The sequence below is a fragment of the Prenolepis imparis genome, unplaced genomic scaffold (assembly GCF_030444845.1).
Source record: "Prenolepis imparis isolate NDT839.2.m4 unplaced genomic scaffold, iyPreImpa1.0 SCAF_3, whole genome shotgun sequence".
Classification (NCBI taxonomy): domain Eukaryota; kingdom Metazoa; phylum Arthropoda; class Insecta; order Hymenoptera; family Formicidae; genus Prenolepis; species Prenolepis imparis.
Genome location: NW_028141161.1, coordinates 21,310,325 through 21,331,918, shown reverse-complemented (window position 1 = coordinate 21,331,918; position 21,594 = coordinate 21,310,325). Strand labels below are relative to the sequence as shown.

At 35.3% G+C, this 21,594-nt stretch overlaps 4 protein-coding genes across 6 annotated transcripts in view; 2 read left to right on the top strand and 2 right to left on the bottom strand.

Annotated features, from left to right (window-relative positions):
• Pnut (septin 7-like protein pnut) overlaps positions 1 to 4,751 on the top strand; it is a 39,141-nt gene extending 34,390 nt beyond the window's left edge. For both annotated transcript variants that reach the window (XM_083034061.1, XM_083034060.1), the window contains one exon: positions 123 to 4,751. In XM_083034061.1, coding sequence (XP_082890187.1) covers positions 123 to 171 — 49 coding nt within the window. In that variant the 3' untranslated portion in view covers positions 172 to 4,751. The remainder of the gene's footprint in view (positions 1 to 122) is intronic.
• A 5,721-nt stretch (positions 4,752 to 10,472) lies between these two features.
• Positions 10,473 to 13,567, top strand: Hmgs (hydroxymethylglutaryl-CoA synthase). The gene is made up of 2 exons (XM_083032879.1): positions 10,473 to 11,236; positions 11,324 to 13,567. The coding sequence occupies exon 2, from the start codon at positions 11,384 to 11,386 to the stop codon at positions 12,764 to 12,766; it is 1,383 nt and encodes a 460-aa protein (XP_082889005.1). The 5' UTR covers positions 10,473 to 11,236; positions 11,324 to 11,383; the 3' UTR covers positions 12,767 to 13,567.
• Positions 13,568 to 14,023: 456 nt separating this feature from the next.
• Rab19 (RAS oncogene family member Rab19) lies at positions 14,024 to 18,421 on the bottom strand. Of its 2 annotated transcripts, XM_083032881.1 has the most exons (5): positions 17,751 to 18,421; positions 17,239 to 17,323; positions 16,844 to 16,942; positions 16,595 to 16,752; positions 14,024 to 16,506 (listed from the first exon to the last, which is right to left on the bottom strand). In XM_083032881.1, the coding sequence occupies exons 1-5, from the start codon at positions 17,964 to 17,966 to the stop codon at positions 16,405 to 16,407; spliced, it is 660 nt and encodes a 219-aa protein (XP_082889007.1). In that variant the 5' UTR covers positions 17,967 to 18,421; the 3' UTR covers positions 14,024 to 16,404. The 2 variants fall into 2 exon arrangements, with proteins under 2 accessions (XP_082889007.1, XP_082889008.1); XM_083032882.1 differs by lacking the exon at positions 16,844 to 16,942.
• Positions 18,422 to 18,558: 137 nt separating this feature from the next.
• Positions 18,559 to 20,915, bottom strand: P32 (complement C1q binding protein P32). The gene is made up of 5 exons (XM_083032880.1): positions 20,535 to 20,915; positions 19,889 to 20,039; positions 19,552 to 19,754; positions 19,218 to 19,306; positions 18,559 to 18,851 (listed from the first exon to the last, which is right to left on the bottom strand). The coding sequence occupies exons 1-5, from the start codon at positions 20,806 to 20,808 to the stop codon at positions 18,702 to 18,704; spliced, it is 867 nt and encodes a 288-aa protein (XP_082889006.1). The 5' UTR covers positions 20,809 to 20,915; the 3' UTR covers positions 18,559 to 18,701.
• Positions 20,916 to 21,594: the final 679 nt, after the last annotated feature.

Sequence of the window (21,594 nt, the reverse complement as noted above, 5' to 3'; positions counted from 1 at the left end):
TACACGCGCGTCAATTAATCGAAAGGTGTGCAACTCGGATAAGCGTTCGATGATTCTCGGATCTCTCATTATTAGCGACACAAGCAATAGTCGAGTGCTTGATATGGAAATTCTCCTTTCAGGACTGTCGATGGTAAAGATAAGAAGAGCAAGAAGAAGGGCCTCTTCTAATCGGTCTGTAAAAGAGTGAAAGATAGATAGAGAGAGAGAGGGGGGGGGGGGAGAAAGGAAGTGGACAGGACGACGAGTTTTAGGGTGTAGTAGTTCCGATCAGCTGATGAATTCGATTCGCGCGATATCTGAGGATCAGCGATTATGTTGCAAAAATCTCATCACATGTTTAACAGACACTGGAGGAACAACTTCCGGTTGGATCTGTGGATTTAAAGTTCCGCGAAGTTCCACGAGATCCAAGGAATGGCTTCCCGGCTCGACAAGAATTCGCCAATCTATTAGAGATTCTGTGGAATCGAGGAAGTATGCAAAAGTCTCTAGAGCCAGGGATCTGCAAGAAACCAGCGTCTTCGGTGCCGAAAGGGATGTAAAAACGGAAGTTTATATAAGAAAAATTGCAATAATTCAAGGAAAAGAGAGAGATGTCTGGAGCAAATTCCTATATAGATTCATTGATCTCGAAGATGCCTAGTTTCCGTCATTTCATACAAAGATTCGCCGAGTTTCAAGGGTCCTGCGATTTTGCAAATTTGACTGATCGCCGACACCAGCTGCGCCGCTACATTAATATAGGATATATCAGAGTCGAGATATCCTCGTCGACGGAGATAATGCTGAAGTGTGTTTAGATTTACGCGGATGTCCTGCATCGGCGAGATGTTCGTTTCGTTGTTCGCAATATATGCTTCAATATATGCGCAAATCCACAGACAGAAAGATAAAAAAGAGAGAGAGAAAGAAAAAAAAAACCATTCTCCACGATGAGGTGTGTCTGCCTATGCTTTTGCGCGCTTCCTACTAGCATTCGAGAAGAAAATAGAGAGAGAAAGAGAAAAAGAATGTATGTGTATTTGTGTGTATGTATGTGTGTCTGAAGGGGAGAGAACAAAAGGGATGCATAGCCATCCTTTCATGCTCATTGGCGTTCATTCGCGACCATCATTTGCTTACGACACAACTGTACAAAAAGAAAAAAAGGAAAAAGAATCCACGTAGACGTAATTTTTTGGAGAACGTAACTTTGTACTTTACTCGAGTGTTTAAGCTCCGTTTAAACTTATTATGTATCTTTCTTGCGTAACGAGAGTGTCATGTTCGCCGTCCTCCGCCGATCGCGATCACATTGTCAAAATGTGCCGACCTGACAGAATTCGTGGAATATACTCATCATATCAATATCTTGGAATGAAAACGATCGAGCGTTTCCTGAAATAGAGATGAGAACATTACACACGGATTTGTTCTTTTAGATTTTAGATGAAATCAATTATGATCACCCTGATCTTTAAATTAGCAATTAATTGTTAATCTTAATTATTTCGATCATGTGATTAAATATTATTTTAGATTTTGGATTATTCGTCTGATAATTTATCAAAACACAAATAATGGCAAAATTATAATTTAATTTGTTATATAATATTTTAATCGAGAATGTGTTGTATATTATTGTCTATCTTTTTTTTTCTTTTTAAGAATATCAAAGCATCGACAGTTTTCAAGTAGAAATCTAAGTTTCCACGAATTCAACAAATAACATTTAAAACAGATAATATCCTTGAATTTAATTTCAAATAGTTATATTTTAATAGGATTTTAATTTAAAAGGTAGAGAAATGTATCGAGAGAAACTCGAGTGAAGAAAAATTATGCCGTTTGCTTAAATATTGACTAAGCAAAAATTTATAATGTAAATTAGACAATTTCGAATAGAGATTAAGAAAATTGGCTTCTCAATAAAAATATCTCGTACTTTTTGTAAACGTTATATCAGATTATACAATTATAATCGCGATTTTGATTTTTAATTCTCGCGATTCTTGGTTCGTTCAACTCTCGATTTTGGGCAGCGTAAATAAAAATACGAGTATGACAAGGACGAGTGTGATATTCGCGCGATATATACATAGAGCACAATCATGGGCCCGCAGAGGGAGGCTGAACATGATATCGCACAAAGCAGCGGCCATATATTATATACATATAAAAAAATATATATATATATTATATATTTATGTATAAATCTCAAGCGAGAGAAAGCGTAAACGTAAGTCTAATTCATGTATATGTACGCGTAAGCTGCGACGAATCGATTATATATACGATAAGAAAACCGAATCATTGTATAAATATATAGTAAATTTAGATGTGTTATATATGGATACCGCGATTCGAGACGGCGCGCCTTCTCTTTCTTCCCGCGCTTATTAGACCAAGGTCATTCGAAATTTTCACCGCGTTTGAAGATCTCTACGGCGTAAAATTAATTCTGGGGGATCCTCATTACAAGCGCCGACTCATTTCCGGAACAGTGATTTCTATAATTGTATGTATTCCGCTTTCGTCTCTGATGGAAAACGTTCGAAAACTATTATAATCGCAACACAAAATTTTAATTGTCTTCTTGGAGAATTATCATTTTCGTACAATAGTTTTTTTTCTCGACGAAATTGTGTGTCTATTTATTAATATTAGAAATAAAAAAAAAGAATGCGAGAACCGCACGAATTAAAGTTACGATACTCTTTCGAGGCTTCTCTTGTTCCGTAAAGAAAAAGTGGTACCAAAACATGATTTGTAATCAAAATGCAGCCTCGAATCGAAGGCGCCCGCCGTCTGGAATCCGTCCACGTCGATATGTTTAGGGGGCTAAGCTACAAATTAAGTTACTTCTGTGCCAAGACGAGCGAGGGAATGAGAGCGATTTTCTAACGCCGTAGCGAGAGAGCGATCTCTTCAGTTCATTGCACGAAGAGATGAAGCACACGGTGGTTCTTCACGGGAAGATTTCCCTCCCCCTAGACGCGTTTGAAGGGTTCAAGGGATCACGTGCTCGCATTTAACCTTCCGTAGCGAGGTATCTCAAACGCACTCGATTTCGTTTCTCCAGTAGCCAGATGTCGGATCTGGCGAATTTCGCTTATTTTGATGTCCCACGTAATTTATATATATTACTCGATCTCATGGAGAAAAAGAGAGATTTGTTCCTTTTTTAACTATAACGTTAAATGTAGAGGAGGAAGAAGAGAAAGATGAAGGTGAAGATGAAGAAGAAGCGACTGAAAGGAACGGATCTCGGAAGAAATGATGCGGAGGCCAGTAAAAATTGTCGATCTGACGATTAATTTCTATTCGATATAACGATTTTATTTTATCGCACTTATTACTTCCCCCCGTTTTCTTCATCTCACCGGGGATGAGAAAAACGCGCGCGCGTGCGCTACATTCCTGTTTTCTACGCATTTTTCTAAATAGGCTCGCCGGCTCGAGCGTTTCGCCGAGATGTGGCCAATTAATCTCTCGTTGGTATATATACGTGTCGAGTGATCGAAAGTAAGAAAAGCGAGCGAAACCGCGTTTATAATATAACGCTAATACACGATAATACAAAGATCCGAGCGGAAAGAAAAACGCGAGGAAGCAGAGATCTGGGAGAATCGAGAAGCATTTAAATTTCAATGATTTATTAAAAATATTAAATTCCTGTGAAGTATATTTTTAGCAAAATTATTGAAATTTTCTGACTTTCGTATCAGCATAAACGATTATGATATGAAGCAATTAATCAAAACAATTTCGATGATTAACGCTGTTTCAATTTTTATAAAATCTCGGTGCAGTTAATTTCATAAATTTTATAATTGATGTTACATATCCAAATTTTTCTATTTGACGTCTTATCAGTGATAATACGGAATCCTCCTGGAATTGCTTCGCACGTTTTTTTTTTTTTTGGTGCGCGAATTCGGGGGCAGTCGATTGTACTTAAATTATCGCGCGAAATTTCCCGATCGCTCTGTTTTCGCAGCGGAAGACGACGTCGAGCCGGACGAAGGACGTTACTTTAAGGCCATATCCGGAGGCCACGTGGCCTTTGAGCGACGTTGTCGATAATCACGTGTATTTCTTAATGAACGATGCTTGTAATACGGTTTACTCGTAGGATTATTGTAAAATGACTACTTTGTACGCGATAATCGATGTGATTACGTTAGTTAGGGAATGAAAGATGAAGAAAGAGAGAGGACGGAAAACTGATAAGAGAGAGTGAGTGAATGAGAGAGAAAGAGGCTGGCGAGGGGTAGATAAACAAAACAAATTTATATATTTTGCCGTGCCAGACGAAAACGAAAGCTGCCGCCGCTCTAATTGTAGATGTAATAACGATTCACTATTGTATCGCGACGAACACACTTTAGAGAGAGTATGTATCCAGTAAATTATATATAAAACCATAACAAAAAACACACCGGGTGATTCTACGTGATCTCTTTCGATCGTCTCCTCTTTGATTCCTCACGACGTGATAAATAATTCAATCGATCGACGATATCTTTGTGGACACAAGAATTTTCCGGGACTTTGGACCCCCCTGTCAATAGAAGAAGACACGCTATAAGACGCAAGATAAGGATCTCGAACAATTGTAAGTATATTTTTTATAATTATGAAATGTGTTTGTTGTGTCATTGCGAGCAAAGTTCGATAGATTGAACTCTGACTCTCATTCAGCGAATCAATTTTATGCGCGCGTAATAAAAAATGCAAGCAAAGGCCACAGTTTCTATGCGAATAAATTTTCGTCGTTTAATATTTTTTGCCGGAAACAAAATTTCTATCTGCTTAATTTAAATTATATTTTTAAACGTGAATACATTAAAATAAGATTTGTATTATACGTATAAATATAATTTGTAAAAAGTACATATATTTATAATAATTTTGCTATTAGATATACGTGATTTTATTTATTTATTTATTTATTTATTTATTCTAACGGGAGATAAGTCCCTTTAGTATACAAATTAAAGTACAATTAGCTCATTACAAGAAATAACAAATCAACATGGACAAAGCAATAAAACAAAAATACACACGCTGTAGTAAATATATAAACAAGCATAAGATACATACGGACACAGGGAGGAATCTATCGCAGACAAGCCGTTAGAGATCGCTTCATGGAATAAAGTGATGGATGGAAGAAATCAACTTTTTCACTAAATTTATTGGCAGCGACACACAGTCGATTCAACGGTTTATTCCTCCCGAAATCCGTACGATGCAACTCTTCGAAAAACACCTGACTACTTAGCGGCCTAGCCGAAGCATGCAACCCCACGCGGCATAATAATTCCGGGCACATAACGCGAACATTAATTAACTTATAGAGAAAAATTAAATCGAGAAGCACCCTTCTATTTTCCAATGAGAGAAGGTGAAGCTTCTTCAATATTGAGTCGTATGAATGGTCCGAAAAATGCATCGGGTTTTCCGTAAAGAAACTTATTCTTCGTAGGAAACGATTTTTCTTATTAATAAAATTATAATAATAATGTGTGCATAATAATGTCAAAAAAAAGAAATGCGTCAAATTTAAATGTCAAATGATTATGCATAATATTTTATAGATGTTTCAGAAGAAGATAAGATATTAGACGTTTTATTAAGTATGACAAAATACCGATAGAATATATACAAATAGATTTTTTATCGATAGCGAGAGTCCAAGAGACTTGTAATAACTCGCGCCATCGAAGGAGGAATGTTTCTAGGAATTTCTTCTTCCGGCCTGCTTTTACTTATTTCTCAACATGTGCTTTTAACAGAAGCCACGCCGAGAGGCGTGTATAACGGAAAGTGGAAAGCCGTCCGTGAAGTATTAAATATTTATTTACATACCGCTCTCGGCGCACATGTATAAGTTATGCATATATATGTATATACATATATACGTAGCCCCCTGGCCACTGGCGAAATTTTGCTTCCGTAATTATTTACCATTCGTTCGACTTTGTTCGCTTTCGAGAGAGAGAGAGACGCGAAAGACGGACGAAAATAAATAAACACGTAACAAATTTGACGTTTTTAAATATTTCTCACGTGTGCGCGGACTCCTCACAATTTCGTTTGACAAAAAAATTTCAGCTTGTATGCACTTTGTTTTTTTTTAATTTTTTTATTTTATTTTATAGATCTTGATAAGACTTGAGAAAAATCTCGAAACTAACTTGAAAATATTAATAGTTTAACGAAAGAGAAGTAAAGAAAACAAATTTGAAATTTTTGCTCATTTTCTGTCGAGCTAATCTTTCAAAAAAACGAGCTTACAAAATTTTAATATATAAAATATGGATTAAATTGTAAGAATGTATATATTCGAAGATCATAATTCTGTATCTATTCTTGGATTGTGGTTAAATAATTAATAGAAATATAATCTCGATAAATTTAAATTACCGATTTACATTTTCTCTTGAAATATTACAATATGAAATTTACAAATATAATTTTAACTTGTAATAATTTGTCTCATTTTTTATTAAATTTAACAACAGCACACCATGTCATTAATAATCATTACTGAAATATCTAAATAATTTTGTTACTAAAATATCTAAAATTTATTCTTGCATTTCAGTCGAAAATAAAGTTTACGCGCGCGATAACAGCAATCATTCTCTTATCTTATTTCCTCAAGGCGAATAATAATATATACAATTTGCAAAAAGTATTTATATATATGTGTAAATTCCTTCGTTGATATTATCGAGGCGTATAATGAGTAGAATTCCGTTGTCGTAGAATCCCCTTCACTTCTAGGTTTTTAATGCCTAGTAGAAAGCTAATACATAGCTACAATTTTTTTTCATATTAATAATGATTGATATGTCCCCGATTTTCAATTACGCGCCAATCTCTTAATATTAGAACACCGATAAACTTGCTATTTTGTTTTTTGTTTGTTTTTATTATTATTAGACAAACTGCATTCGAGCTCTGACGCAGACAAGTTTTTTTGTTCTTTCATTTAAATCGCAATCTCCATTTGCCTTCTATCGGAGCCTATTCAATCTGTCCTTCAATTGACATTCCATTTTTAACTTAATTTTTTTGCAAAATTTTAAAATGTAAAATATATTCACCTTGCAGATTTTCGCTGACGTTCCGCGATAGGAGAAACTTTTTTTTCTAATTATTCAGAATTTGAACTGCATAAATAAGTTAAACAAATCTCTAATTTTCAAGTCAATATAAAGACTGTTATCAATGACGCATTTTTTTGAACGCATTTCCGCTGTGTTATAAAGCCAGTTGAATTTGCTATTCCAATAGACATAGACGATGAATATGAAGGATTATATTACGTTCATATATTTATTTTTATACATGCATTCATATATGCACATATTTCTCGCTTGTTGCCGCCGTCGACTAAACATGTGAATACAAATGTGACGGAAAAACGCGAGTTTGAAGTGCATTTTGTGTTATCGGTCTAATTAAAAATTCTATTTAAAAAAATGCATAAAGAAGCCGGAAATTACCATCCGGATGTGTCCAGATAACACGCTTGTCAGAATGAAAACTCTAAGATAACTTTTTAAGGAAAACATTTAGTTATCTTGAAAATGATATCAAGATGATACCTCATAATCATCATTTACTAGAGGTATCTGTTAAGAGAATTCTTTAAGATATCTCATTTGACAGATTTCTTGAAATTGTTATTTTTTTTATATCGTGCTAAATGATATCAATTTGATCTCTCATGAAAGATATCATTATGTTGTGTGATTTCTGAGCCTCCAAATACGCATGCGCTATTATAGGGGTAGCTCAGAAACCAGACAAAATTATGATATCTTTAATGAGAGAGATCCATTTGATATCATTTGAGAGAATATAAAAATAACATTTTTAAGAGGTGAGTTTAACCTACAAAATTTTTTGTACTAGTGCTAACAATACAATTTTATTGCTAGTACAATATATATTAGAAAATATTTAACAAGTGCTAGTGCGATATAATAAAATACAGAATAAACGGGACATTTCGCAATAAGTAAAACGCATTAACTATGGTATATATATACCATATCAATCTCTATTAAAGATCAATATTCTCTTAATGTAGAAGGAAGTTTGTAATGACGATCAAAAACTGGACTAATTTGAATTCATTTATTAGATAAAATTCATAACGTTTCGACCTTAGGTTTAGGTCATCATCAAATGTGAAAGTCAGATGTATTATTTACGGTGTCAAAAGAAGTGCCATTATATAAATGGTATATGCGATGTCAGGATAGTTAATAATAAATATAATACGTGTGTCTTGTGACATGACTAATCAGTAACTATGATATTCTCTTAATGCATGAAAATAACCTAATCATACACAGAGAGAATTTTCTCATAGAATTTACCCTGAAAATCATGGTAATCGTGGGACAATATGGTATGGAAAGAATTTTATGAAAATTTCTCTGATTAATATTTATCACAATAAACATATAATAATATCTACACGTTAAAATATAAAACATATGTTTGAGTAATTTTACCACGCAGTTTACTAAAATTAATCAAACATGTTTTATATTTTATTGTGATAGATATTATTATATTTATTGTGATAAATATTAATCAGAGAAAATCATAAAATTCTTTCCATACCATATTGTCCCATGATTACTATGATTTTCAGGGTAAATTCTAAGAGAAAATTCTTTCCGTATGTATAATTAATAAGAAACATTTAAAACCGATTGTTCCAACTTGTTGGTAAATTTTACCCGACAGGTAGCATATATCTTCGTCTCTTTTCAGATAAGTTAAAAAAAAAACGAACATATGTTATCTGTCGGGTAAAATTTACCAACAAGTTGGGACACAATCAGTCCTTACAATATTATTTTTTAATTATAATAATATTTATTTAACTTTAGCATACATTGCCAAGAAGTGGACTTGGTTTACATAATATCCTTAACCACCCATATATTATTTTTTAATTATATATCAGATATAAGAAACTCATATATTAACATATGTCAGATCTCTTTCAGATATCACAAATAAGAACTCCATATGTTAACATAATTTAGATATCTTAAAGATATCCGATTTGAGAAATCTTTTAGACATCATTTTCGTGATATCTTTATGTCTTCAAAAAACGGCGCGTTAGATAACATTCTGATATCTTTATGTGATCCTTCAGAAGCCTCTCTAAGTTATCAGGTTCAGAAATGTGATACCTTTTAGAAATCGTTTTGATAACACATTGTTTTCTTTACGTTGTTGGATCGGCTTCCAAAAGGAAGAGGGACACGCGTTTCTCCGCTAAAGAGATTATATTAGCTACTGTGCCACTTTTTACTCCGAGATATATTATGTAACCTTTACGAAAGAAATCGAAGAAATTTTTTTTCTCCGCGCTTGATGAATTTTTCTTTCGGCCAAGGTTATGAGATTTTTTTCTGTAAACTGAGCGATATAATCGAGTTGTCGCTAAAGACGACCAATAAAAGTTACCGTTTTAATTTTGTTTGTAATTTTTGTAATCTTTATTCTTGCGGTGTGGACTTGTAAAATAAATTATCTTACTGAATAAGGAATAAGTCAAGCGTACATCAAACATTTTCGTTTTACACGAACTAGATTTTTTTTTCTTGTAGAAAAAACGAATTCATCGGAGAAATTTATCATTAAAGACAATTTTTATCTTGTCAACTTCGTGTTTTGATATTCATATACATTATATTATGAAAGGAGCATTCTTCTCGAATGAAAGTTCTTGTCTATTAATTATGACATCAATATATTGAAAAAAAAGCTATCTGTTCGATTCATGGATTAATAGATAGCTACAAGTCTTGATTTACTACTGTAAGAATTATTCTTTGAAAATATAATTGAGAAAAGGAGAAGCTCATGTTTAAATTCAACAGGCTAATAACAGCTACTCAGAAATTGATTCTTCCTTCCAAGGAAGAATTATTTTTCTTCGAAACTGATTAACTGTGCATAGGACACAAATATTTCTTGGTACGCTATCAAGAAATTAAATAAATCTCAATTCGAGGTTTTAATCAATCCCTCTGTTTCTCTTAAAGAAGCGTAAGCGAGAAAATCTCAAATTGAAATTTATTTAATTTCTTGATATCGCATATCAAGAAAAATGTATCTTGTGTATAGCTAATTAATTTCAAGCATAAAGAGGGGAAGGGTTTCGACACATTTTATCGATCTTACATTAACAAACACGTGTAGTATAAAAAAATGAAAGAAAAAAAATGTAGTTTTCATCTTAAAAAATATTTCGCGAGAAAAAAAATATTTATACGATTTTTTTTTTTTTTTTGCTTTCGGCGATTAATTTGGAATGACTGCTGTGGGAAGACCCGCGTGCGTTGCATCGTTTATTCATCACGACCCAATGACCCGTTGATCCAGTCTAATCAGTCCGTTGCGTCGAGAGAAAGAGATACCCTCACGTATGTTGTGTAATGTATATGTGTCGTTCAATTCAAGCCGAGCGAATCTCGGCGCATCATCGTCGTCTATTGTAAATTGTAATACCCAGTTACTTGGGCGAGTTTCGACGAAGAAACGTCAGCGCGAATTGTCAATTGTCATGCAAACTAGAAGAAGGCTCCTTCCGCGCGTCATGATACAAGATAGTAATTCGCGAAGATAGAAGATATCGTCTCGGGTCTCGGTTGCGCGAGCCTTGCCCTTCTCGCGACCCTCCATCGTAGTTTCCTTTCCTCGCTTCTCCCCCTCCTCGCTCCCCGCGTCCTGCCGCCGCGCAGCCCAATAAGCAACTGACAATAAGACGAGGCGTGCCGCGAGCCACGAGCGCATTCGCCCGCGAGAGTTCTGCCGTGCATGTTGACACGTGACGCGCCGCGGGACCACGTGATCGGACGCTCGCGACGAAACGAGTCAGACGAGCCGAGCCGCCGCCGCCGCCGCCGCTGGAGCAGAGCGCCGGAGCCCGGAGCCCTGCTGACCGACCGGCCGACTTAACGGAACGGGAAGGAAGACCGGAGCTTCAAAGCACGCAATCGAAAGTCGCTCGACGGCGGCGAACGACCGGAATTTTCACCGAGAGCCGCCGAGTTTCACTTCTAACCTGAATACGACGCATCCGCGCGCACGCTTAATAGTGTGTGTGGTTTGTGTCTGTCTCTGTGTTTCCTCACACTAGACCGTGACTTGTCGACGACTCGGTGGCCCAGTGGACGTTGCCTCGAAGGAGTGTGTTGAATACGTACGTACGTGATTCGAAAACGTCTCGCTCCGGAATTCTCGCTTGCGAAGTAGCTTCGACGTTCACTCGCTCGTTCACCCTTTCCAGGTGATTACATAAACTTCCTCGCGAGGAAAAAAAGCATCGTTTCTTCCAAGAAGGATCCCTATGTCAACCAAAGAGATGTGGCCGAACAACGTCGGCATCCGGGCGCTAGAGATTTACTTCCCGGCGCAGTACGTGGAGCAGACGGAGCTGGAGATGTTTGACCGCGCCTCCGCGGGCAAGTATACGATTGGGCTCGGGCAGTCGCGAATGGGCTTCTGCAACGACCGCGAGGACATCAACTCGCTGTGCCTGACGGTGACGCACCGACTCCTGGAGCGTTACGGGATCGAGCCGCGGGAGATCGGTAGACTCGAGGTAGGCACCGAGACGATCATCGACAAGAGCAAGTCGGTCAAGTCCGTGCTGATGCAACTGTTCGAACCGCACGGCTGCACCGACATCGAGGGCGCGGACACCACCAACGCCTGCTACGGCGGCACCGCCGCCCTCTTCAACGCTGTCAACTGGGTGGAGAGCAGCGCCTGGGACGGCAGGTTCGCCCTGGTCGTCGCGGCCGACATCGCCGTCTACGCGCCGGGCAACGCCAGACCAACTGGAGGTGCAGGTGCCATCGCCATCCTGGTAGGTCCGCACGCGCCCCTGGTGTTCGACCGCGGCCTCCGGGCGTCCCACATGCGACACAAGTACGACTTCTACAAGCCGGATCTGCGCTCCCTGTACCCGGTCGTGGACGGCAGGCTGTCGATTGAGTGCTACCTGAGCACCTTGGACAACTGTTACCAGCTGTACTGGGACAAGTTCCGGCGGAAGGGCGGCGACGAACCGATGACGTTGGCCCGCTTCGACGCGTTCCTCTTCCACTCGCCCTACTGCAAACTGGTGCAAAAGTCCTTCGCCCGGCTGGCCTTCGTCGACTTCCTCAACACGCCGAAGGATCAGATCCGCAACGATCGTTATAAGGGCGCGGCGAACTTCCATGATGTCGAACTTGAGGCCACCTACTCCGATCGGGACATCGAGAAGGTCTTCATGCAGCTGAGCAAGGCGGACTTTGAGCGAAAGACCCAATCGAGCTTATTGATAGCCAATCAAGTCGGCAATATGTATACCCCATCTGTATACTCTGGTTTAGTGTCCTTGCTCATCTCGAAGCCGATCAACGAATTGGCCGGCAACAAGATCGGCGTGTTCTCTTACGGCTCGGGCCTCTGTGCCAGCATGTACTCGTTAACGGTGACAAGGGACACGCAAGACGGTTCCGGCCTGTCCAAGATCATCGCTGCTCTCTCTTACGTTAAGCCGCAATTGGAGAACCGTCACCGCGTCTCCCCGGCGGACTACACCAGGGTGTTGAGGTTGAAGGAAGATAATTGTCACGTTGCGCCATTCACCCCGGAGAGCAGTATAGACGACCTGTTTCCGGGAACGTATTACCTGGTCCAGGTGGACGAGAAATACAGGAGGACTTATAAGAGAGTATGAGAACGGCGTGTTAGGCTGAAAGGTTTAGGGATTATTTATAGTCAATTTTTCTTCCCGATATAAAAGAAAAAAGTATGTGTAAAATAAAAGGGCAGGGTTTGCTTGATTGTACAAGTTCTAGATTAGCTAAGTAACAGCGATCGTAATAGGGTGCTTTCCAACAAGAACACAGTGTGACGTAGAATATCATTGTATCTTTTTTCAATACCAGTGAACAACAAAGATAGAATGATACTCTGTGTCCTTGTTGGAAAGCAATATTGCTGGATGAAAGACGCCCGTCGTACCAAAAATTCATCCAGCCTGAGTCTTCCTGATACACAACTTCTTTTTTTCATTAAAGACATATATACATATACGTTAATATATTGTTCTTCTTTTATCGCGCATTAAGATGCGACTTATTATTTAAAGATCTAAGATCTATTATTATTTAATATACGATTTCCAAATGCAATGATAAAATAACAATCGATCATGTAATATTGTTTACGAAATATAATTAACGTAAAGCTTGTTATATATCTATCATATATATATCTCGCGTAGAACAAAGCGTGTTGATAGAGGAATCTCTTAGAAGGCGCTCTCCTTTATGTGATTTGAATGGGAAATATTTTGACAAACAAAATTATCCGCTCATCTCTTGTTCGCTAATTTACGCAGTGCAATTTTTCACGCAACGTCAATCGTTCCTTACATCGTCAATTACGCGAATGCTTTCAAATATAATCTACATTAATTCGGCTAACAATAAGTTGTAGTTTGTTAATACTTATATAGATATATATACATATGGTTTCTTTTTAATCAAATATTTGCATCGACATAAAAAGCAGCAAAGTGCCTTATATACAGATATTCATATATATATATATATATATACAATAGAGACCAAAAATAGATTCGAGAGAAATTTTTTATACATTCTTATGCTTATGTGCTATTTTTAGCCCGTTTAAGGAATGTATAAACGGATGAGTAAATAAGCTGATAGATAGAAATGTCATCTTTCACATATTGACATTTTGACATTTAAGATTCCTGGCTGATAAATTAACTGCCGTATAAAACAGACTAATTAAAGGCAATTTAATTTATTTAAATAATATATTATTTTAATTATATAATAAATTATAATATATTATATTATAATAAATTATATAATAAATAATATAATAAATTATACATATATATATTATATAATAATTTCTATTAAAGAAAGATTCATTTTTTTCCGATTTATATATCTATATGTTTATTTTTTTATGTGCGATTAATTTTTTTAAGTATTTACATACGAACATGGGCAGAATTGTGTCTTCTCTACCTCGTTTTACTTTATTATTTTATACGCCTGTTAAATCTGCAATGAAATATTATTTTAACGCAATAAAGCCAAATAATCAGTTAGTATTCTAGAAATATATCTGAGAGTGTATACACAATGCGTGTGTATACGGCCTTATATTTACAAATTATAATATATAGCCTTATGTTATTTATATACGTATATGCTAGTTATATAGCATGTTCGTTTACGCTAAAATAAACAATTTTCTGAATTATTAATTTACATTTTCGTATCAACCGAGTGATAATTATTGATAATTACCCTGAATGCAACAAAGGAATTGAGACTCCAAGAGTCAATGAGTGCAAATAAATAACGATAAAAAATTGATTCTCTGCTCAAAAAATATTTCAGAAATCAACAATTAGAATCGCCGTTCACTGTGATAAACTTCTTTTATAATTTGCAATTTGTCGAGAATTACAGTTTATGCGTAAAATAGTATAAATAATATTTGTGAAATCAATCGCGTAATGTTTATTAATGTCTAACAAAGCTAAAGCTAATCGATTAATTAACAACGATCAAGTTTCTAGTAGATTTGCTATAAGTACAAAAAATGCTTTATTTATTACGAATTGTAGAACTTGAACAATATGATACACTATGTTTTCAATGTACCAAACGCAATATAATAAAATCCGCCATCAAAATCACAACAAAGCTATTATATTACATACCATGTATTTTTTAGTAAAAAATATATTTTCCAGTTTGTACTATATATAATATATAATATAAAATACAATAGAGTTTTAATTACCTCACGTGTCAGTTTTTTTTACGTCATTACTTCATATATTATTTCAGCACAGAATATTAAGATGTGATATGAATTTACATCTTACACAATATTTTTTTTCGCACATAATTCAAATAATAATTTTATCTAATTAACAGCACTAGAAGGATGTATTGCTTTATGTTGTTGTGACATGGAGAAATATTTTTACGTTAAACCGTTAAAGGATTTACACGATGAGAGAAAAAGATGATATGCATTTTATCCAAAGATCTTAAATTGTGAAAACAACTTTCGTACGTTTTTGGCAACATTTACGCGCAAAGTAATGAAGATTTACGTCCTCCTGAATTACGTATTGACGTTACTTTTATATATAAAATAATTCCGATTCGCAACGAGTATTATAATACGCACATACGTGCAATATATAAGTGTTTAAAAAAATATATATTACAATGATTTGTGTAATAAATGTTGTTACGTAGAGAGATTCGTAATATTTGTTCGTCCATAAATAATATAGTCGTGTCCGTATAATCACAAAACGCGTTCTATATTTGCATTCTCAATGCGCTAATAAGTGCATTCATTTAAATTGAACAAAGACTAACACAACTATTTCTACCGTGAAATACGAGCTAAGAATGCGACTAAGGATTAATATTTACAATTGTAATTCGAACTTCTCGATTCGGAGATCGAAAAGTTAAACCTTCGCATTCGCCATAACGCACATTCACGCAAATAAATAAAATAAATAAAGAATAAGAAAAGAATTAAGTTACCATTCGCAATCTAAATCTCCTCGATTGCACTTTGCATATGTTTGTGCGCTTATTATACGAAAACGTGTGCTCACTTCGAATATTTTAAGGCACAAGAATATCTAGGATCTCTTCAGGTCGCCGCAGTATTCGTGAAGTATCAGTATGTATGAGCGTGTATATAAATTTGTACCTGTGTTTATTAAATTGAATATAAAAAATATATAAACGTGCTCTTTCTGGAACAACGAGCTTTTAGAGCAAGAAATGAGCCATCCTATTTCAAAGATTATATTTTTATCATGAGATTCGTATCTTCCGAGACTAGAAGAACCAATGTCTGTTCTATTCCGTACGAATAAAAGGAGAATATCTTAAATATTTGGCATATATATAAATTTTTTTATCTATATCGATAGAATGACATTGATTGTTCCAGTTTCTCAAGATCTATTAATTTGTGTTACAATTATATTATAATAAGGTAAAAGGCAGTAAAATTTTTATAAAATTAATAGTTGTATAAATTTTTATAAAGAGTTTATACGATATTTTTTATACGCAAATAATTTTTTTGCATACTCTAGATTACTAATTTAATTTTAGAAACAGTAAAATTGCGTAAAAAATTTACATCAGTAACAGAACATGTTAACAGATGTTACATTCATTCGTCGACTGCCTTTCATCTTATCAAGAACGCGCGTGTGTTCTTTCATAAATATCTCGGTCGTCCAGAAAAAGTGCGCGACGATGGAAAAAAAAATATAAACGTTTAAAAGATCTTACAGCCTTTACAAGAAGACAGTTCTCGTCCGGCACCGAGTTTCACTGCATCGTTTTCGCTCGTACTAATCTGACGATTATCGTGTCGTCTCTAAAAGTGTAATTCATCCACAAATAAGTAAAAAAATTAATACATTTAATTTGTAACAAAATCATAATATACTAAAAGGTAGATTTACCTTAAGTTCGGATGCCAAGTAGAAAAAGATGGAGTCTACATTTGTATTATCTTTGGCTGAGGTCTCCACTACGTGCAAAACTTCAGGCAGATATTCGCATAAAGCTTCAGCCTCTGCCTTTTCCACTTCACGCAGATCTTCCAAATCACACTTATTTCCTGCAAAGTGAAAAATGCACAAAGATTAAATAATAACAGAGATGTCATTACAATATGACGATTGTTGTAATGTATGTAAAAATGATCATACCAACTAACACTAAGAGTACATGCGACGATGAATATCTCCGGACTTCTTCTACCCAACGTTGCAAACTTAAAAATGTTGATCGCTTTGTAATATCGTAAACTACAATGTTCAACAAAACACTTTTAGAAAGATGCCATTTGTTTTTCAATAACAGAGAAAAAGCCATGAAAAAAGAGAAAAAAGCCTTCTTAGTTTTCTCAACTTTATCTCAAAAAGCCAATGAAAAGATATATAAAACGATTAAAAAGATATATAATTCTCATGAATTACTTATTATATTATATACTATAATAATTATCATATTATAAATTGTATAAATTGATTTTTTATAAAGATTTATGATACATATCAATCAGAAAATTATGTTGGCTATGTATTACGATTTGTTTACGTACCTACAATTACTCCATTTGCACATCTATAATAACTTTGAGTTATCGTTCGGAATCTTTCTTGTCCCGCAGTATCCCAAATTTGTAGCTGTCAACAACAGAAGGTCAAACTTCAATAATCAAGTAAAAATAAACAGACCTATCGAGATTGTTTTATCTATGGATAAGTGTATCATGTTTCACTGATATTAGTTACAAAATATTTCATTGCACAACATTGTAAGCTCGCAAGAAATGAATTTCTTTAACATTTTCGAGGAAATATATTAGTATAGCTAAGGATTCAATCAAGAGTCTAAGATAAAATAACAGTTTGCCTAAGAGAACCCGCAAACAATTTGACATTTGTAAATTATAAAGCTCTCCGAGCTTAATGTTTCTCTCTAGCTCGTTTTCCCGCCAAAAAGACGTCTATGCACTACATTTTAAGCAAAGAAGACCAGCTAAGGCTAAAGCCAATCATCCGGACATCAGATCAGATCCGAGGATACGATTAGAGCGTTGATCGCTCGCACCTTGATTCTCTTGCCGTCTATGAGGACGGTCTTCATGATGAAGTCGACCCCGATGGTGTTGCCATGACGTTCGACGAAGGTGCCGGACTTGAAGCGCTGGACCACGCAGGTCTTGCCCGTGCCGCAGTCGCCGATCAGCACGATCTTGAACAGGTAGTCGAAGCTCTCGTCGTCGCTCGGGCTCGCCATCAGGTTGTCGGGGTCGCGAGACGACATTCTCACCAGGTCTCCCGGGATGACGACAACGACGAACACGATGGACAGGCATTCGGGACCACTCTGACTTCCTCTTCTACTACGTCGTCGTAGCTCGCTCGCCGCCTCCGCGAGCTTTCCTTCACCCAATTACGTCTGATCGCGTCCATCTTGAATCATCTTTCCGCCCCGCTGCGAATCCTGGAGCAGATGACCCCTCTTCTTTTCTTTTCTTTTTTTCTCCTCTTCTCTTCTCTTATTTACTTTACTCTATTGTGTATTTCTTGAAAACTTCTGAAAAATAGGACTTTTCCCTTCCCCTCTCGCAAGAAACCTTTTTATCCAATGTCATTCATAGAATTATGTATTATTAAAAATATATGTTAGAACAAGGAGCAGTTGTACTTTTGGTTCGTGTTCTAAATTGTGGATTTTTATTATGCACATTGCCTTTAAAATAGACGAAGTTGAAGGAATAAAGATATATAAAGAATAAAGAATTATGTGAGCCTATGAAATATACATTTATAGCTAATGTTTTATATAATACTGTTTTTTAATTTATACAAAGGAAAATTTTATTTTCCCTTTGCATAAAAGAATAAAGATCATATCATGTATATTTCAATGTATTTTTCTATTTCTTTTGAATATCTCGAAAATTAACCAATAATACATTTGTTTATTAACAATTCTTAAGGATACAACTATGATGTCATAAAACGCAAGAAATGTCTTAACATTAATATCCTAGAATTACTTTCCCGATGTGAACTTTGACAGACCCTCCAGCATGCTGACATACGCTGAGTGTTCATAAGATGTACTTAAATCGATCAGCTTATCCGCAAATTCGTTCGAAATGCCTTTCTCCTCAAGATAGTTCATCAGTAGATCGTACAGATACTGCAAAGTAAACAATGCTTTATGTACAATGACTCAATTATTTCATTTGTGTGTCCTATCCTATATATTAATAAAAAAACTGAATACATATAAATTATAAATAGCTATAGAAATGTTAACACAAAATTAGAAATCATGATTTCTAATTTTATAAAAATATCTATAATTAGCTAAAAATTTAGAATCAAAGTAATTGTCATATATTTTGTATTCAACATTTGATTTTCGATATTGAATATTTGTTTTTATATCAGATTAATTATCAATGCACTGAATTATTAATGAATTATTAAAGAATTATTTTGAATTATAAGTATCATATTAAAGAGCGAAAAGTATCTCTCATATTAGAATAATAGTACTTACACCATCGAGAATCTCACCAGCCACAGAGTAGACTCTCTCACCGTGTTCTCCTTCGTACAGTGTGATTTCATCGATGCCAAATATGTCATCTGTAATAAAATATATATTTGTATAAGTATATAATGTTAAAACCAAGGAAATTAGGAAACATATATATGAATTAAAATGTTACACTCTCAAGATATCATCAGTGATATCAAATCATGACATATATGTACATGAAAGTGTCTTTATATTCCAAAGAATAATTATCAAGATAACCAACAGAAGTCATCCTGTACTCAACACTTTGGAATAAAAGAGTTATTACAGAGTTATTAGCAGATGTACATACTATAGCTTTCATCAGCGCCTGATGCACCAGGATGGTTGTTAAAGGAACATGTGAAGCCCAGAGTTTGATTGCCTCTGATTACATCTACTGTGAATGTTGGCTTGCTCTTCATTTCACCTATCTCTACATCGTCTTGACGAGGATCAACATCTCCCTCGCTGTCCGCATCTACTGTATGGTTCACATTGAATGAAATACGAACACTGAAAAGAAATATTATAAATCAAATTAATTTATATCATAAATCTGAGACAAAAAATATATATATATATTTTAATTATAAATAAATTATTAAATTATAATACAATTATATAAATAATATAGTAAAAAATCTTACGTATCAGTGCCCTCTTTCTTTTCCAGATTAACCTCCGCACCATTGAGAGATACTGAGAATCCTTCTAATATTGTCGGGATTGTCTTTAACTTCTGTGCCTTCTTCTCGGCTACTATTTCCTCCGCAAGAAATTCCACTAATTCTTTCTCCGCTGATAAAAGAAAAAGAATATAATTAATAAAGTATGAATATCTACATATTTCTATGAATGATGCAATGTATATGTGACTGTTAAAATTAAAATATTTGTATCAAACAAAATAAGTATATTTATTGGTACAATTTTTTAATCGTACTTGATTGAATTTTGCAATGCGCAATGCAAATTTCTAAAAATAATGCAAGAAGCTTAGAAACATAAAAAAAAAAAAAACTACATAATACATTACAATAAACCACAATTGTGCGTTTATTTTAATATTAAAAAAAAACCTCGTACCTCTTAATTTAATTTATATAAATATCGATTCAAGTCACGCTTTATCTTGAGACTCTTGATAATACCTTGATAAAATTGATACATTTTACGTCGCAAGTTAAATAAATTTGTACTCGCAACGCCGTATAAACATGGACGACCGGATCCGGAAAAATTAACCCTCCGATCAAGTACGACTTGACGACATCTTCGTCGGCGAGTCGTTACCTTTCGTGTGCGACCTGCTGTAGCACCTGCGAGCGCGGAAGTCGTGCAGCTTGAACGAGGAGACGAGCGGCGCGACTTCGGCGGTTTGCCGACGAGTGCACATGTTCCACAACGTCCTGGGTTGATCGGCACCGGCGATGGACGAGGACGAGGACGAGGACGAGGACGAGGACGAAGACGAGAAGGAGGACGTCGTCGTCGTCGTCGTCGTCGTCGTCGAGAGGACGCCGCGCAGAGCCGAGGCGCGCAACGCGTTCCTGACGATGCCGTTCATGCTGACGGTGAAATCTGACGCAAGTGACGGCGAGAAGAGAGGAACCCGGCGACGAGGCGACGAGATGCTGCAGCACGAGGCAGTAAAATGATTGATGATTGCGTCACACGCGACAGTTCGCCGCTCGACTTCCAGTCTGTTCGGCAGCACGCGCGACTTCCGGCGCGGAAGCGCCATCTTTTCAGGCGGATTTCCATGAAATGAATCGCTCTCGAAGCGACTGATCAATCAGCAAAGACATTTTTTCGATAAGGTTAGAGAAGATTGTGTGAGATGAAATATTTAAAATAAATATAATTATAATATATAATATAATATTTTATCTTATATTATAATCTTATATCTTGTATATATATTTATAAAAGAGATAAGGTAAGATTATATATATAAGCTAAATATATGTAATTATAATATAATTTTAATATATTATAATGTAATTATAATATAATATTATATATTATATATTATATTATATTATATATTATATTATATTATATATTATATATTATATTATATATATATTATATATTATATTATATATTATATTATATTATATTATATTATATTATATTAAAATTTTATTATATTATATTATATTAAAATTTTATTATAAATATAATTTTATTCGTCGATCTTGTCATACGGACAGGCCTTAAAAAAACGAAATCTTTTAGCGAGTTAAGCCCCTTGCACAATGCTAAGCGATAGCGATAGGAATAGCGATAGCGATAGAATAATATCTAACCTCTGTTCCTATTGGTAAATATTTTTTATTCCACCAATAAG

Bases quoted from the DNA above. Each gene is read 5' to 3' on its own strand.
- Hmgs (XM_083032879.1), top strand. From the start codon at position 11,384: ATGTCAACCAAAGAGATGTGGCCGAACAACGTCGGCATCCGGGCGCTA.
- Rab19 (XM_083032881.1), bottom strand. From the start codon at position 17,966: ATGTCGTCTCGCGACCCCGACAACCTGATGGCGAGCCCGAGCGACGAC. The intron at 16,943-17,238 runs GTACGTAAACAA...TGAACATTGTAG, and splicing joins TGCAAATGGAGTAATTGTAG to TTTACGATATTACAAAGCGA. The intron at 16,507-16,594 runs GTAAATCTACCT...TTACACTTTTAG, and splicing joins ACTTGGCATCCGAACTTAAG to AGACGACACGATAATCGTCA.
- P32 (XM_083032880.1), bottom strand. From the start codon at position 20,808: ATGAACGGCATCGTCAGGAACGCGTTGCGCGCCTCGGCTCTGCGCGGC. The intron at 20,040-20,534 runs GTAACGACTCGC...TTCTTTTATCAG, and splicing joins CAGCAGGTCGCACACGAAAG to CGGAGAAAGAATTAGTGGAA. The intron at 18,852-19,217 runs GTAAGTACTATT...TTTACTTTGCAG, and splicing joins CTGGTGAGATTCTCGATGGT to TATCTGTACGATCTACTGAT.